The sequence below is a fragment of the Rana temporaria genome, chromosome 1, assembly GCF_905171775.1.
Source record: "Rana temporaria chromosome 1, aRanTem1.1, whole genome shotgun sequence".
NCBI lineage: Eukaryota > Metazoa > Chordata > Amphibia > Anura > Ranidae > Rana > Rana temporaria.
The window spans coordinates 66,512,165-66,527,975 of record NC_053489.1 but is presented as its reverse complement, the minus strand read 5'-3'; the positions used below and the strand labels follow the sequence as shown (position 1 = coordinate 66,527,975).

Genomic DNA, 15,811 nt, shown 5'->3' with positions numbered 1-15,811 from the left:
AGAAATGTAAGTTTATGGGAAAACAACGACTTACCTATTTCATCAATGGTGAAGGTGTGTTCATAATAGGTGACATTGTCACTGACAAGGCGAACATGATAATGAACCCAAATCGATGTGTAGTTCTCACTGAAATATGCATCCATTTATCACCAGCAGACAGCTGTGTTCAGGGCAATCGGTCGCAATTCAGCCTCTGAGAAAGGGAACACACATGATATGTTAGTTCACAGACGATTAAACAAACATAAATGGAGACAATTCTATAACATTTGGAGGGTCGAGGTACTTTTAAAATATAATAAAAAACAGTAAAGACTACCGATTAAACTTGAACATTTTACAGTGAAATTCACTAAGTTCTCCTGTTCTGTGTTTTGTTTTTTTAAGGCCAGGTTACTGTATCCTGTGCTCAACAAATAATTTCCCAGTTTGCAGACAAGTGATTCTCAACGTCACCATGGGAGGTTTCGCTGTAGCATAATTATGCACACTTCTAATTACAGTACTAAGACCTGTGTCAAGGATTTGTGGATGGCTAAATGCAGTTGCCTTTTAAGTGCATTTGGCCTGCAACTGAACTCCTGACCCAAATCTAACCTCCTCCTAAACTATATCAACCTACTCTAAGTGCTTTTGAAATTGCCATTGATTTTGCATGGGAGAGAAGCAGTTTTCATGTGAACAAAAGCCCACTGACACAGGTCCATAGTCTACTGCAAGCTATAAAGTGCATGAAGGGACAGATTTTCTTTCCTATTTTTTTCCTATTTTAACTTTTTCTCAAATCTTCCAAATACAGAATTACTAGGGCCCACCTTTTAAAACCTCATTTAACTTGTCAATGGTAAAATCTGGAATAAGGTAAACAGAGTTAACGTTGCCACCTCAGAACAGTGTCATGCCTATGCTTAGAGGAACTGTTGCCTGTTCATAGCCTCACTCTGCCTGTCTTTTGATGAACCAGTTACCAAGGTAGAGCTAGTCTTCGAAATCAATAGCAATTGAGATTTGCACCCTTGTTGATCATTTCATGGAAAGGCAGACAACACTGATTGGGATTTCAGATGTAAGAACCATGGTCCTAGGGGGACTAACCCTTGACACTTAGGGTAACCAAAGACGCAAGAAGACAAGTGATCTGAACTGGTTAAAATGTAATGTCTGTTGGTGACTACTGTGGTCTTTAGGGGGATACAACTTACCTAGCGCCAATCACTATTGTTCCCCCTAAATCTGCAACTGCCACTTCCCCTTTCCAGTGACACTCTTTGCAAGCTTGGCTATGCCAACCTTACAAGTTAATACAGAGGTACACTCTTTGCCTTCTAATAAGTCTGTTAGATTTTGTAGAAGGGACAAGAGTGTGTATTTATTAATGTTATTATGCTTTATGAGCAAGTATTTGGGCTGGTGAATACATCTTAATAGGTAGTGTGCATGGATTGTCAACATTTAAAGCGGTGGTTCACCCTGCCATAACAGTTTTAGCATAAAATTAGGCATAGTAGCACGAGCTACAGTATGCCTGTATTTATTTTTTTTAGCCCCGTACTCACTGTGCAATCGTATATTGAAGATTCCGACTCCCCCGCGGGGATGGGCGTTCCTATCCAGAGGGAAGGTGAATTGACGGCCGGCTCTGGCACGTCACGCTCCCCGAAGACAGCCGGAGTAGGTCTCGGCTCTTCACGGCACTATACGGCGCCTGCGCACAGACTATGCGCAGGCGCCGTGAAGAGCCAAGTCCTATTTCGGCTATTTCCGGAGAAGCGTGACGTGCCAGAGCCGGCCGTCAATCACCTTCCCTCTGGATAGGAACGCCCATTCCCCGCGGGACGTCGGAATATCTTCAATATACGATTGCACAGTGAACCCGCCGCTTTAATGATACATTATTCTGCCTAAATAATTTTTTTACAAAATAAAATGGAAACATTTAAATTAAAAGCATAGATTAATACATACATACTGTAAATTTCAAATACAACAATAAAGACAGAAATACATTAACCATTTTGGTTATGCAAAAGAAATGAAAGAGGTACTTAACGGTATTAAATACTGCAGCTTTAACATCCGGTTAAGTTTTGAAATTCTCCATAGGTCCAGTGGCAAGTAAAGGTTTCCAGCTGGGATGATCGGCACTCTGTGATTCTTGGCCAGCCAGGAGGATCTACAAGCCACCGAAAGACATGTTAATTAAATTAATGTTTGTGTTTTTATTTTAAATATATCACAATCATATGATAAGAAGCCATAAGTGTACATTACACATACATAGTCACATAGGTGCATTCATTATCTAATCAACATATAATGGATGCCAAGCAAAGCTTTTCTGCACTGATCATTAGCTTTAGGTACTCTATATAAGTTTTATTATTTTATTTTATTTGGGTTTTTAAAGCTGCACTTTCTTTCACCTTCAAAACTTTAGGTATGGTCTGTGTAGCCTACTTAAGATAAAAGATTCATACATTTAAAGTGTATCTAATGTTATTAGGTTTATTGGTGTGTTCCTGTCGGGTACATTCACCCTCTCTACTATATTTGTCCTGGTGACCAGTGTTGGAGAACCCAGCTCTCATCAGGACAACAGGTGATGGAAAATCTTCCAATGGGGGACACCTTTTCTGGTAACAACTATCTAACAGAAGATTTCCCTCAACTTCACAGATTTTATCTTTTTCCTATGCTATCAAAAACTACCAAAAAATGTAGATTTACATAATGCTTGGGCTCTATTACAAAGGCATTAACACGGGATGCTTAGAGTGTAAAGTAGAAAGACCACATAAAGCACAATGGCCCAGATTCTCGTATCTGGGCAGAAAACTGTGCGGGCGTAACGTATCTGGTTTGCGTTACGCCGCTGCAAGTTTTACAGGCAAGTGCTTTATTCACAAAGAACTTGCCTGTAAAGTTGCGGGTAGGGGGCGTGGAGCATTTAAATTAGGCGCGTTCCCGCGCCGAACGTACTGCGCATGAGCCGTCCGGAAAATATTCCAGGGTGCATTGCTCCAAATGACGTCACAAGGACGTCATTGGTTTTGACGTGAACGTAAATGGCGTCCAGACCCATTCACGGACGACTTACGCAAACAACGTAATATTTTTAAATTTCCGACGCGGGAACGACGACCATACTTAACATTGGTTGCCCCTCATATAGCAGGGCAACCTTAGAGCGACGCAAATCTAACGTAAACGTCGAACTTCCACTGCGTCGACCGCGCGTACGTTCGGGAATTTGCGTATTTTGTTAATTTGGAAATACTCGACGGGGGAAAAACGACGGGAGACGACATCTAGCGGCAAAAAAAAAATTGCATTTAAGATCCGACAGCGTAAGAGCCTTACGCCTGTCGGATCTAATGGATATCTATGCGTAAATGATTCTAAGAATCAGTCGCATAGATACGACGGCCTAGATTAGGACTTACGACGGCATACATTGCGTTGCGCCGTCGTAAGCCCTTTGAGAATCTTGGCCTATGTCTTTATATACACGAACACACCACTGGTTCTTGCTGAAATTAATGTGATTTGAAGCATGTGTTTGTGTTGATGTTGCCAGCCTCTGACAATCTGGCCCTGCAAAATGTTGAGGAACTCTGCTCCTGAAATCAGAGACAGTGCATGGAAGCATCTGACAATTTCAAAGGTTTGAACTGATTTCCTGATCTCTGTCAGAATCTGACTATATCCAGATGATACTATACACACTACCCAAGTCCACCTCTTTTGCAATTAAAAAACATGGCCTGAACATGTGCTCTACCTTCTGCTTCTGAGTACTTTCTTCTATTCAAAGTGTGCCTGCAGTAAATATGAAGCGTACAAACTGACAACAAACATAGTATGAAGGTATCTAGAGATACTTGCACCTACTGTACATTTAGCTAAGCTTGGAGACTCTGTACATATTTGTACTAATCCACCCATCATAGTTATGATCCAGTTATGAGGGTTGGGAGGTGGAGTAGGAGGACCGGGACTTTGAGGCTAAAATTGCTGTTTATACAATAAGCCACCCTGAAGGCATCAAGTACCCTAAAGGAGGTTGAAGATAAGTGATGACTTCTCTAGGTGCCTCAAATTTATGCCTGCCCTCAATTCATCCGCTTTATATTTAGGATAAATAAAGTTAATTAATAAATGTCAGTTTAAGGGAAAACAACGACTTACCTATTTCATCAATGGTGAAGGTGTGTTCATAATAGGTGTCATTGTCACTGACAAGGCGAACATGATAATGAACCCAAATCGATGTGTCGTTCTTACTGAAATAGCATCCATTTTCACCAGCAGACACTGTGTCAGGGCAATCGGTCCAATTCAGGCCTCTGAGAATTGGGAACACACATGATAAGTTAGTTCACAGACAATCAAACAAATATAAATGGAAACAATTATATAACATTTGGAGGGTTGAGGTACTTTTAATATATATAATAAAAGAGTAAAGACTACTGATTAAATTTCAAAATTTTACAGAGAAATTCACTAAGTTCTGTTCTGGGTTTTATTTTTTTCAGGCCAGGTTACTGATATCCTGGTGCTCAGAAAATAATTCCCATTTGCAGACCATGATTTTCACTCACCATGGGGAGGTTTCGCAGTAGCATATTTATGCAGACTTCTATAACTGAGATCTGTGTCAAGAATTTAAGGATTTGTGGATGGCTAAATGCAGTTGCCTTTTAAGTGCATATGGCCTGCGACTGAACTCCTTCGGACCCAAATCTGACCTCCTCCTAAACTATATCAACATACTATAAGATATAAGCTTTTGAAATTCCCATTGACTTGCATGGGGAGAGAAGCAGTTCTGATGTGGACAAAAGCCCATTGACACAGGTCCATAGTCTACTGCAAAGCTATAAGGAGCATGATGAGACAGATTTTCTTTCCTATCCTTTTCATATTTAAATCTTTTTCTCAAATCTTCCAAATACAGAATTACTAGACAGAGCCCACCTTTTAGGCAGTGAAACCTGCATCCAATTCGCATAGCAGGAGACTGTGATTGGCTCTCTATGGAGCCGGTTTACAGTCTCCGCAGCAGGTCTGGTACATTCCTGGAAAAAAAATGCCTTTTTGGTCCATTTCAGGTCCGAATCAGCCCAAAATTCAGGCTGAATCGGACCTAAAACGGTGAACCGGCACACACCAGACCCCTGCTGTGCGACAAAATCTGGCGATGGTGTGAACTCAGCCTTAAAACCTCATTAACCTGGCAAGTTTTGAATAAGATAAACGTAGTTAACTTTGCCACTTCAGAACAGTTTCATGTCTATGCTTAGAGGAACTGTTGTCTGTTCAGAGCCTTACTCTGCCTGTCTTTTGATGAACCATTTGCCAAGGTAGAGCTAGTTCTTGTAATCAATAAAAGTTTAGATTCACACCCTTGCTGATCACTTTCATGGAAAGGCAGACAACGCTGATTTGGCAAACAGGGATTTCAGATGTCAGAACCATGGTCTTAGTGGGACTAACCCTTGACACTTAGGGCATCCAAGACTTGAGAAGACAATGATCTGATCTTGGTAAAATGTAATGTCTGTTGGTGACTTCTGTGTCTTTAGAGGGATACAACTACCTGGCACAATCACTATGTTGCCCCTAAATCTGCAAATGTCCCTTCCCTTTTCCAGTGACACTCTTTGCAAGCTTGGCTAATGCCAACCTTACAAGTTAATACAGAGGTACACTCTTGCCTTCTAATAAGTATCTTAGATTTAGTACAAGATTGTGCAGTTTAATTATGTATTATTATGCTTATGGTACGTTTTTGGCTATGAGTATTATTCTACCTAATAAAGTTTGTTAAGAAAATAAAATGGGAACATTTAAAATTTTAAACATAGATTAATACATACTGCAATGTTCCAATACAACAATAAAGGGATAAATACATTTTTAACCATTTTGTTGGTTTTAAGTTATGCAATCCTTTCCTACATAGAAGAGAATGAAAGAGGTACTTAACGGTATTAAAATACTGCAGCTTTAACAAGCCGTTAAGTTCTGAAATTCTCCATAGGTCCAATGGCAAGTAAAGATTTCCAGCTGGGATGATCGGCACTCTGTGATTCTTGGCCAGCCAGGAGGATCTACAAGCCACCAAAAGATGTTTTAATAAAATTAATGTTTGTGTTTTTATTTTAAATATATCACAATCATATGATACTAAGCCATGAGTGTACATTACACATAAATAGTTACATAATGTTTTTATTATCTAATCAACATATAATGGATGGCAAGCAAAAGCTTTTCTGCACTGATCATTAGCTTTAGGTTTATTGCCTGTGTTCCTGTCGGGTACATTCACCCTCTCTATTGTATTTGGTCCAGGTGACCAGCGTTGAGAACCCAGCTCTCATCAGGACAACAGGTGATGAAAAATCTTCTAATGGGGGACACCTTTTCTGGTGACAACTATCCAACAGAAGATTTTCCTTAGCTTCACAGATTATATATTTTTCCTATGCGTTTAAAAACGACAAAAAACATTTAGTTTTATATAATGGTTGGGCTCTGTTACAAAGGCAATCAACACGGGATGCTTAGAGTGTAAAGTAGAAAGACCACATAAGGCACAATGTCCTACAGTATATACAGTAAACATGAACACAACCACTGGTTCTTGCTGAAAATTAATGTGATTTGCAGCACGTGTTTGTGTTGATGCTGCCAGCCTCTGCCAATCTGGGCCTGCAAAATGTTGAGGATCTCCGCTCCTGAAATCAGAGACAGTGCATGGAAGCATCTAACACATATACACTGTATATAATTTCAAAGGCTTGAACTGATTTCCTGATCTCTGTCAAATCTGACCATATCCAGATGTAGCAAGGTCCCGGGACCTCCAGAGGCCTTATGGTGACTTCCAGCGTTAGGGACAGATGACATCCTTCAGTGTAGAGTGGGGTTGCAAGGCATGGTGAGTGTAATGCAATATGAAATGGTGGGCTCCAGACAATTTTGAATGCAAATAGATTCATTGTCTCTTGAACAGATCTGAGGAGAGAGAGTTGGGGCCAGGACACCCTTAAGTATATGCAACGATAATTAGCAGACTCCAAGACTTCTATAGGTATACAGCTATACAGATGAAGGCCTCCAGCCGGACCGCACTTCTGTATAGGTAGGACCGCCGTCTCCTATTTCAACAATCTTGTAGCAGTTACTAACAGGTAGTTTATTCAACTATTGGCAACACAAACAGTTTCTCCGCTTACTCCACAGTCACTCACTGTGAGCCTTTACTCAATGGACTCCCAGTCTTTCACTAGACTTTGGATCCAATAGCCACTGGATCCCCTGCGCTCTTCCACTTTAGTGTTCAGTATCTTCCTCAAGCGTCACCCCTGCTTTCCTGCTGGGTCCCTAGCTTGGCACTAACAGATAATCTTCAAGCGTTACCCCGGGTGACCTGCTAGGTCCCTGGCTTAGCACCCACTGATGCTCCACAAGCGTCACCTCTGCTGTCCTACTGGGTCCCTGGCTTGGCACTCACTGAATTTTTCCAACATCTTCACCGCCCCCAGCTGGCGAGACGACTGCTCTGGTACTGGCTTCAGCTTACTTACTTGGTCTCCGATAACAAGGTGGTTGATCCCTTTGTGACAATAGCTTCCCCTTTTACCTACGACCACAGCTGGTTCCCTCTCCAGCGGAACCACTACTTCTGGTTGGACTGCAAGCCAGTAGTTTGAACCCTACACTGCTCTCCCGCTCCGGAAAAGGCTCTAAGGCAGCCTAGCAGCTAAACGTCCCGGGATAGGCCTCAGGCTTCTGGCCTAGCAGTCCAGGGCAGCACAACAGACGTTCACCCAGACAGCTGTCTGAGTGGCACAGAAATCACCTGAATCTACCCAAATAAATAGGCTCTCCCAGCAGGCCAAGGGACCAAATAATATCCTGCCCATGGCTGAGACACCCCATCCATTCATGTCTGAGCTTTGCAAAACCCTGTCTTATTTAATGTCACTAGCATAGTGCCACCTAGTGACAGAAGAGAAAGGGAGCAACAGATTTAGAGAGGAATCAATTGATCTCCTAACAATTGGCCAAGGCAAATATCGCCTGGCAAATAAATTTGATAGCAAACCTGCCTAAACATCAGGGTGCTACACAGATGATACCAAATACACTTTACTCAAGTTCCACCTCTTTTCCAAAAAAAATTAATCTATAATGGTCCCAATAAATTAGGAAAATCTGGGAGGTATCATGATATATGTTGGTTATCTTCATCAAAAACATCAGGCTAATGTAACAAATAGTAAGTAATGCACATATATAAAAACATTTAAGTATAATAACTAAATTACATGTCTTTTTCATGTTCTTCTGCAAAGGTCCTCTGGTGATCTCTGCCATAGAGCGTGGCTGTTTTTGTGAGTTGGTTGTAGATCGTTCTAAAAAAACAAACAAAATTATATAGAAATAGTCTGATACACACAGTCCAAAATGTTTTACAGCTAATGTCAGATATACAAAACTTCTCTTTAGTTCAGTTACATTTTTAAATGTGAAAAGTTCTTTAAAACCTTCACCAGTAGTCCAATTGAAGACTACTACATATACAACCAACTTAAGCTGCTACAACGTGCTTTAGTTGTACTGGCCCTCAGAGCAGGGCCGATCCTCGCTATAGGCTCACTATGCAAGCCGCTTAGGGCCCCGCAAAGCTGCAAAGGGCCCCCAAATTACTAGAGGCCCCGCCTGGTGAGAAGTCATTTTCGCCCCCTCACCCGCTTCTAAACTCGCTGGCTGAGTCATTTCCGACAGCAGAACACCCCCTCCCCCCGCTTCTCAACTTTCTTTAATGTGACATGTCACTGTCGTCAGCGCCCCCCCGATTCTCATGTTTAATGTACCATGTCATTTTGCTTAGGGCCCTAGGGAGGTCAGGATCGGCACTGCCTCAGAGTATAGTTTGTGCTGGGTTCCTGTTTATTCCCTTGCTCATGGTCTACAGTAGCCTTCTCCTTCTACATGGAGCCAAAACTGTGTGATGATGTGGGATATGGAGCTTTATCCTACTACTGCGATGTGCAGAGAATAAAACCGAGTGATCACCACCATCTAGAGTAGGCAATTCAGGCACAGCCTTGGATCGCAGACAGTCAGTCTAAAAACAATAATATATAAGACATTACTGTTCTATAGGGAAAAGGGAGTAGCCACTCCAGGTGGGAACCCAGATGAACATCCTCCACTGCAGACAACTCAGGTGCAGGCAATGCACTTCGCAAAGCAGGAACAAAAATTGTCTCTGGACAGTCGCACTCTGAACCAATTGTATCATTATTAAAAGAAGGACGGTACTGATCTACTGGGACTGCCCCGACCTTGGCGAAGGGAGGTCGTAATGGCTCTCGAGTGGAGGCTCCCGCTGCCACATTGGGAAGGCGTGAGCCCCACCGAGACTCGTTAGTGATAGACGCCAAATGTGAAACCACTACGCCTTACGTTTTACGGCCTGCCTTTGATTGTATGTTGACTCCACTGACTAAGTTGAAATGTCTGTAAATGATGTGGTCCGACCGGGACCAGCTCCTCTGTTTATAAATAAAACTTTTGGAAAAAAAAAAAAAGAAGGACAGCACTACAAATCACAGCAAAATAAAATAAAACCCGACCCCTGACGCATTTCGCCCTGAAACTAGTGCTTAGTGCTCAGCCTTAACAAGTACCACCATTGGTACTATGCACACTTAGGGAAGGACTGTTCTTGTTGGTGTTCTATGTATAACTATACGTGATAAAATAGGCATGATGGCATTTCAAGAAAGCATTGAGCTGAAAGCGTCATGAACCCTGTCCAATAAGCGTGTCTCACTGATCAACATGAGCACTGGTCAATAGGGGCAATGGAAAGAGATGGTGACAAGGTTTATGTCAGGGAAGTCAAGCAGTTAGTAATAATGTGGTATCAGCTTTAGAAAAGCCCAAGCAGGATCTTTTTTTGGCTAATAAAGTTAAAGCATGCAACCTAAAGTTTAAAAAGGTCTACAGGTTCTATTTTAGTGTATGGTATGGAAATATGTTGTAGAAAATACGTTGCAATTGTCTTTAGTAAGTTCCCCTAGTAAAGCCTCGCCAAATAAATGTTGAGACGTATTGGTTAAGTAGAAATAAAACATATAATATAATTTAAATATTGCATTGGCTTAAGGTTAACTCAATGTTTAGCCGTTTTGGAGCTCATTCTGTATTTTGCATAGAGACTCCAGCAGCCAGTGCCTATAGATATACAATGCTCTATCAAGAGTGGACAAAGGATACAAAGGATCTAATCATTTCACAGCTATCCAAAATGGTGGAGCTTTAAAGTACCTACAGACATGACATGTTGTCACACGCTTGTCAATAAACATCAAACTGGGTAAAGGCTCCTCCAGATGTGTCTACCCACCCCTAGAACTCTCCCAAACCATCTGGACTGGCCCTCTAAGAATAGGCTAGACCTGGAAGTGTCTGTACAGGGACTATACATTCACACTGGAACGATGCATACATTTCAGAATGATCCTGCAATTCTGATCTCCACACTGCAGGCTTATGTCTATGGTTATCATTGTTCTAACAGCTGAAAATGTTTTGTAAATAGGGGCTGCACTGCAATGCTATATGTAGTGGGTTGACCATACTTGTACAAATAGAGACAGGTTTAGAAATTTGCATAGACTCACCAATTTCATCCATGACGAATGAACGTTCATCAACTGTAACATTTTCAATAATAAGGCGGATGTGATAATTCCACAGGACTGAGGTATTTTCCTTGCTGAAATAACAACTGTTTCTACCTGCAGACTCAGTGTCGGGGCAGTCATTCCATTGATGGTCACTACAACAGGAATATTGAGAGGGCATTCAGACACAGATTTACAAACCAGATTTACAATGCACATGAACCACTCAGCCCAATGCCCCATCTACCACTAGGGCAGATCTGCTATTTATAGGCAACATCCTAATTGTGCTTAAGCAATACCCTAAAATGTACCTTTTGTTGCAAGTTCCTCCTAAAAAATAGCAGGGCATTTCCTGGTAATTGTGGATGCCTAGGCACTCCTGCGCACAAAGGTTCATAACAGTATATCTGCATCAGACATTTATAGGTAGATTCACATAGGGGCGCCTAACTTTAGGGCGGCCTAGCCTAGTCTTTTTAGGCTACACCGCCGTAAATTAGTTAGGCTAGTTAGGCTGGTTAGGTAAACCACTTACCTGCTAATTTTTGGCGGCGTAGCCTAAAACGAGCGGGCGTAAGCGCGCCTAATTCAAATGACTTGGAGGGGGGCGTGTTGTATGGAAATGAGGCTTGACCTCACATTTTTTGACACTGCGCATGCGCCGGGCGACTACATTTCCCAGTGCGCATTGCGGCTAAGTAGGCCGTACGGGCCTATTGATTTCGATGTATACGTAAACGACGTAAATCCCGATTCGCGGACGACTTGCGCAAACGACGTAAAAAATTTGAACCTCGCGGTGGGAACGGCGGCCATACTTAACATTGTTATTCCACCTCATAGGTGGAATAACTTTAGGCGGCCTATCGCTTACAGAAACGACGTTAATCGACTGTGGCGGGCTTGCGTTCGTTCGGGAATCGTCGTAAATGCTCATTTACATAATCTACGCCGGCCGCAATGGAAGCGCCACCTAGCGGTAAGCCAAAACATTGCAATCTAAGATAGGACGGCGCAAGCCGTCCTATCTTAGATATGTTTAAGTGCATCTCTGTTAGAGAATACACTTAAACATAGGTCGGCTTAGATTCAGAGTTAGGTCGGCTTATCTGTAAGCCGGCCTAACTCTTTGTGAATCTACCTATTAGTCTCAGGGGATTTGGCGATAGCACTACCTTAGTGCTCTGCCTCTACCAAAATGTCTACTTTCAGACAGAGACACAGTGTAGAACAAGGCAATGTAAGAAATGTGGGAAAGATAAAATGCAGGAAGACCCCAGGGAATGCTGGTGACAAGACCTGGTGGCCCCTTTCTGCTTTTTCTTTGGTCACACCTTCCAGAGTTCAGTTCCTCTTTAAAGCATTTGTTACCCTCAATAAAACACAGGGCTTCTGTTCCTTTAAAGCATGAACAACTGAACAACAGCACAGTGCTTCTGCTGTGTAATTTGGCCCCTGGAATACCTGGCTAATCCTGCCTGGCTATGTCCTCCCCCTGTAAACTGACCACTTTATAGCATGGCTGCTGAGCCTTGACACCATGATCAGTTTAATAGCCTCTGCCATCTGCAGCTCTCCTCTCTGCTCTCCTCTGTCCTCCTCCCCCCTCCCCTCCATGCCGGTCAGCTCTGTGTGTGAACCGCCCCTCCCCTTCTAGCACTGTTCTGAGCAGTGCAAATAATACTACTCACAATCGCTACCAGCCCGTTTTGTAAAATTCATCTACTAAATCAGCGGTCATGTGACCGCCCGTCGCTCTCTTCCTCCGATGTATGCACTAGAGGGAGGTCCCATTACCGCCTGGAAAACATCAGAGGGAGATCTCAGCCCTCCTTCCGTAGAGCATACATCGTAAGAAAAGAACAATGGGCGTTCACATGACTGCTGATCGTGGAGAAGAAATAAGGTATTAAGAAGATTAATTTTAAAAAACGGCATATGGTATATAGCAGTGATTGTGTGCACTGCCTTAACAACCCCTTTAAACAATTTTCTTCTGATCACGTTTAAATGTTTGCCGTCTATACATTTTTTACTGCATTACACATGGAGATTTGTATATTCTCATTTCTTATCTTATTGCAGCTTCCATGCTAAAACCAAACTCTGGGGTTCTTGTTCCTTCCTTGCCCCAAAGGTTCTCCAGGCTGTATTTTATGTTTTTGTTCTTTATATACTTACCTCTTCTAGATGTCTTCACGCTTCACACATGATGGTCCTCTTAGCCCCTTTTCTAGGCTGGGTTCCCTCAATCATGTAGGGAGCCTTGATGTGAAGATTCTCATAACAATGGTATGGAACCCATTAGTGTGTAGAATTAGTCCACAGGTAATAGTCCATAAAAAATGTGCAATAATCCTTTAAGCATATGAATATGAAAGAAGGGGCCACTTCAACTAAAAGAAGAGCTCACTTGCTTTATGCGCTACAAGTGCCAGTGTGATCATTGAAAGGGAGTCCACTTCTGACCCGTGGGTCGGGTCGTCCGAGTCAATCGCAATCCCACCGGTTGTCCCCGCACTTACCCCATCTACGGCCCTTCAGCTAACGGGTGGCGACTTCTGCTGCGTCTCCTCATGGCAGCCATGTGTCTCCTCCCTCCTCCTCCTAGGTCAATAGGATACCTTCTCCTTTCGGCCAATCAGGAAATGGGTCTTAAGACCCGCTTTTCAGATTTCTTTTTTATTTTCGGAATTTTAGAATTTCCGAGTTTTTAGATTTTCCAAATTTTAGAATTTTAGAATTTGTTCGAAATAACTAATTTCAATCATAACAAATGACTCAAAAAGCAAAAAAAAATTAAAAAGAAACAACCAATGAAACAAAAACAAACACATTTTTTGGCAGTGCACATGTCAAGAGGAATTTAAAATAAAAGTAACACTTTGATGTTCAATATAACATAGAAAAACTTCTAATTTTTTCTAATTCAGGCCAACATTAAAGTGGATGTAAACCCAAATGTTTTTTTTTTTTTTTAATTAAGGCTTGCACCTTGTACAGTATAGGATTTCATGTCATCTGTGCCCAGTCTTGCCACAAAGAATTAATCCAGCTCTTATCTTTTTTCAGTGAGATAAAAACTGACACACAGAGAAATAGGAATCAGTTCTTCCCCCTTGTTGTGAATGACAGGTGATTTTCATATCTCATGTACAAGTGTGAGAAAGACATTCTGTGTACTTTCTGACCCCCTTCTCCTTTCTTCTCCAGCTCTCCCAGGATTGGCTTCTCCACACCTCAGCATGATTGGGCATGCTGAAGTCATGTGGTGACCTTTCTGGGTTTTGACTGGATGTTAGTGATCATAGCAGAAGTTCAGTGTAGGAAATACACAGGAGAAAATGCATGTTGACAAGGGGAGTGTAGAGGTGGGCGGGGAGTCTACTGACACCACGACGCCACCCACCGAGCTCCGGACAACAGACCCACCCACAGGATCTGCAGTTTTTCGGGTCTCATAACAGACAGAGGGGAGACATTTGGCAGGAAAGGATATATGCAGGAGGCATGTATATCCTCATAGATAACCACTATGGCAGTTGTTTAGAAAGGATGAAAGTGGGTTTATATCCACTTTAAGGGTTTGTTCACAAAGGCACTTCAGGATCAGGCAAGATCAGTCTGAGGTCATTTGGGAATCAGGTTGAGCATCTACGCCATGAAGAATGAAGGCCGTTCTGAAGGCAAAACGAGATCCAAACCGGTACTAGCAAGGTGTACCTAATAAAGTGTCCGGCGAGTGTATGTCTGCTTGCCTTTGTGATTACAGTAAAAAGCAGCAGTTGAAAGTAAATAAAAAGTAAAATAAAATGTTTCTTTAGGCCTGGTTCACACTTGTGCGATGCGAGAACACCGCAAATCCACTGCGGGTTCCCGCATCGCACCCGTCGTGCACGGCAGTTCACACTGCCATATGCGAACTGCGGGGGTGTGGCATTATATCTTAAGGACACCCCAATTTCAGCTTGCGTATCGCAGCGCGAACTTACAGTTCGGACATGAATCGGATCGCATATGTGTGAACACAAATGCGATCCAAACAGAAAAAAGGGTCCTGTGCGTCCTTGGACCGAATGTGATATACTATCTGTATGGCTGATATCGCACCGCATAGACATCGCATGTAATTTGAACAGCAGTGCGCTGCGGATTACATCCGAATTACATGCAATGTCTGGCATCGCACAAGTGTGAACCGGGCCTTAAGGCCTTCTAAATACTGTATATACTCGAATATAAGCCGACCTGAATATAAGCCGAGGCACCTAATTTTACCACAAAAAACCTGGGAAAACATGTTGACTCGAGTATAAGCCTAGGGGGCCATATTCTCATAGAAGTTACGATGGAGTATCTCAGGATACTCCATCGTATCTCCCTTTTTTGGCCCGTGTATCTATGCGACTGATTCTTAGAATCATTTTCGCATAGATACACTTAAGATCCGCCATCTGTAAGTCACTTACACTGGCGGATCTTAAGTGTAATGACGCCGGCCGCCGCTAGATGGCATTTACGTGAAGGACTCATTTGCGTATGCAAATGATCCTTCTACGCCGATTCCCGAACGAGTTTGCGTCGCGTAACCGTCGCTAATGTCGTTTGCGTAAGCGGAAACTTACTCCTGCTATATGAGGAGTAAGTTTCCGCAAGTCCCACGTAGGCCATGTTACGGATGGCGTCGGGTCCGCGTCGTGTTTTTTCGTCGGGTACGTCGTTTCCGTAAGTCGTTCTTGAATACGACTTTACGTCAATGACGCACACGTCGGCGTCATTGACGTTTTCCGCCGAGAACTGGAGCATGCACACTGGGCTTTTTGAAGCCCGGCGCATGCGCAGTTCATTAGAATCGGGGGCGCGCTTAATTTGAATACAAGCCGCCCCCTTGGAGATCCGCCAGGCTACGCCGGGGCATTTACACTCCGCCGTCCCAACTTACGGAGCAAGTGTTTGGGGAATACAACACTTGCTCCTGTAAGTTGGGACAGCGGAGTGTAAGTGCCTTAAGCGCAGCCCGCGGATTTTTAGAGAGAATATGGGCCCGGGTGTCTATCTGTATGCCTCACTGTGTCCATGTGCATGCCTCACTG

At 42.8% G+C, this 15,811-nt stretch overlaps 1 protein-coding gene across 1 annotated transcript in view; it reads right to left on the bottom strand.

Annotated features, from left to right (window-relative positions):
- GHR (growth hormone receptor) overlaps positions 1-15,811 on the bottom strand; it is a 581,985-nt gene that overhangs the window by 48,588 nt on the left and 517,586 nt on the right. The window contains 5 exon segments of the mRNA XM_040343700.1: positions 35-148; positions 4,192-4,317; positions 6,021-6,119; positions 8,346-8,432; positions 10,713-10,870. Coding sequence (XP_040199634.1) covers positions 35-148; positions 4,192-4,317; positions 6,021-6,119; positions 8,346-8,432; positions 10,713-10,870 — 584 coding nt within the window.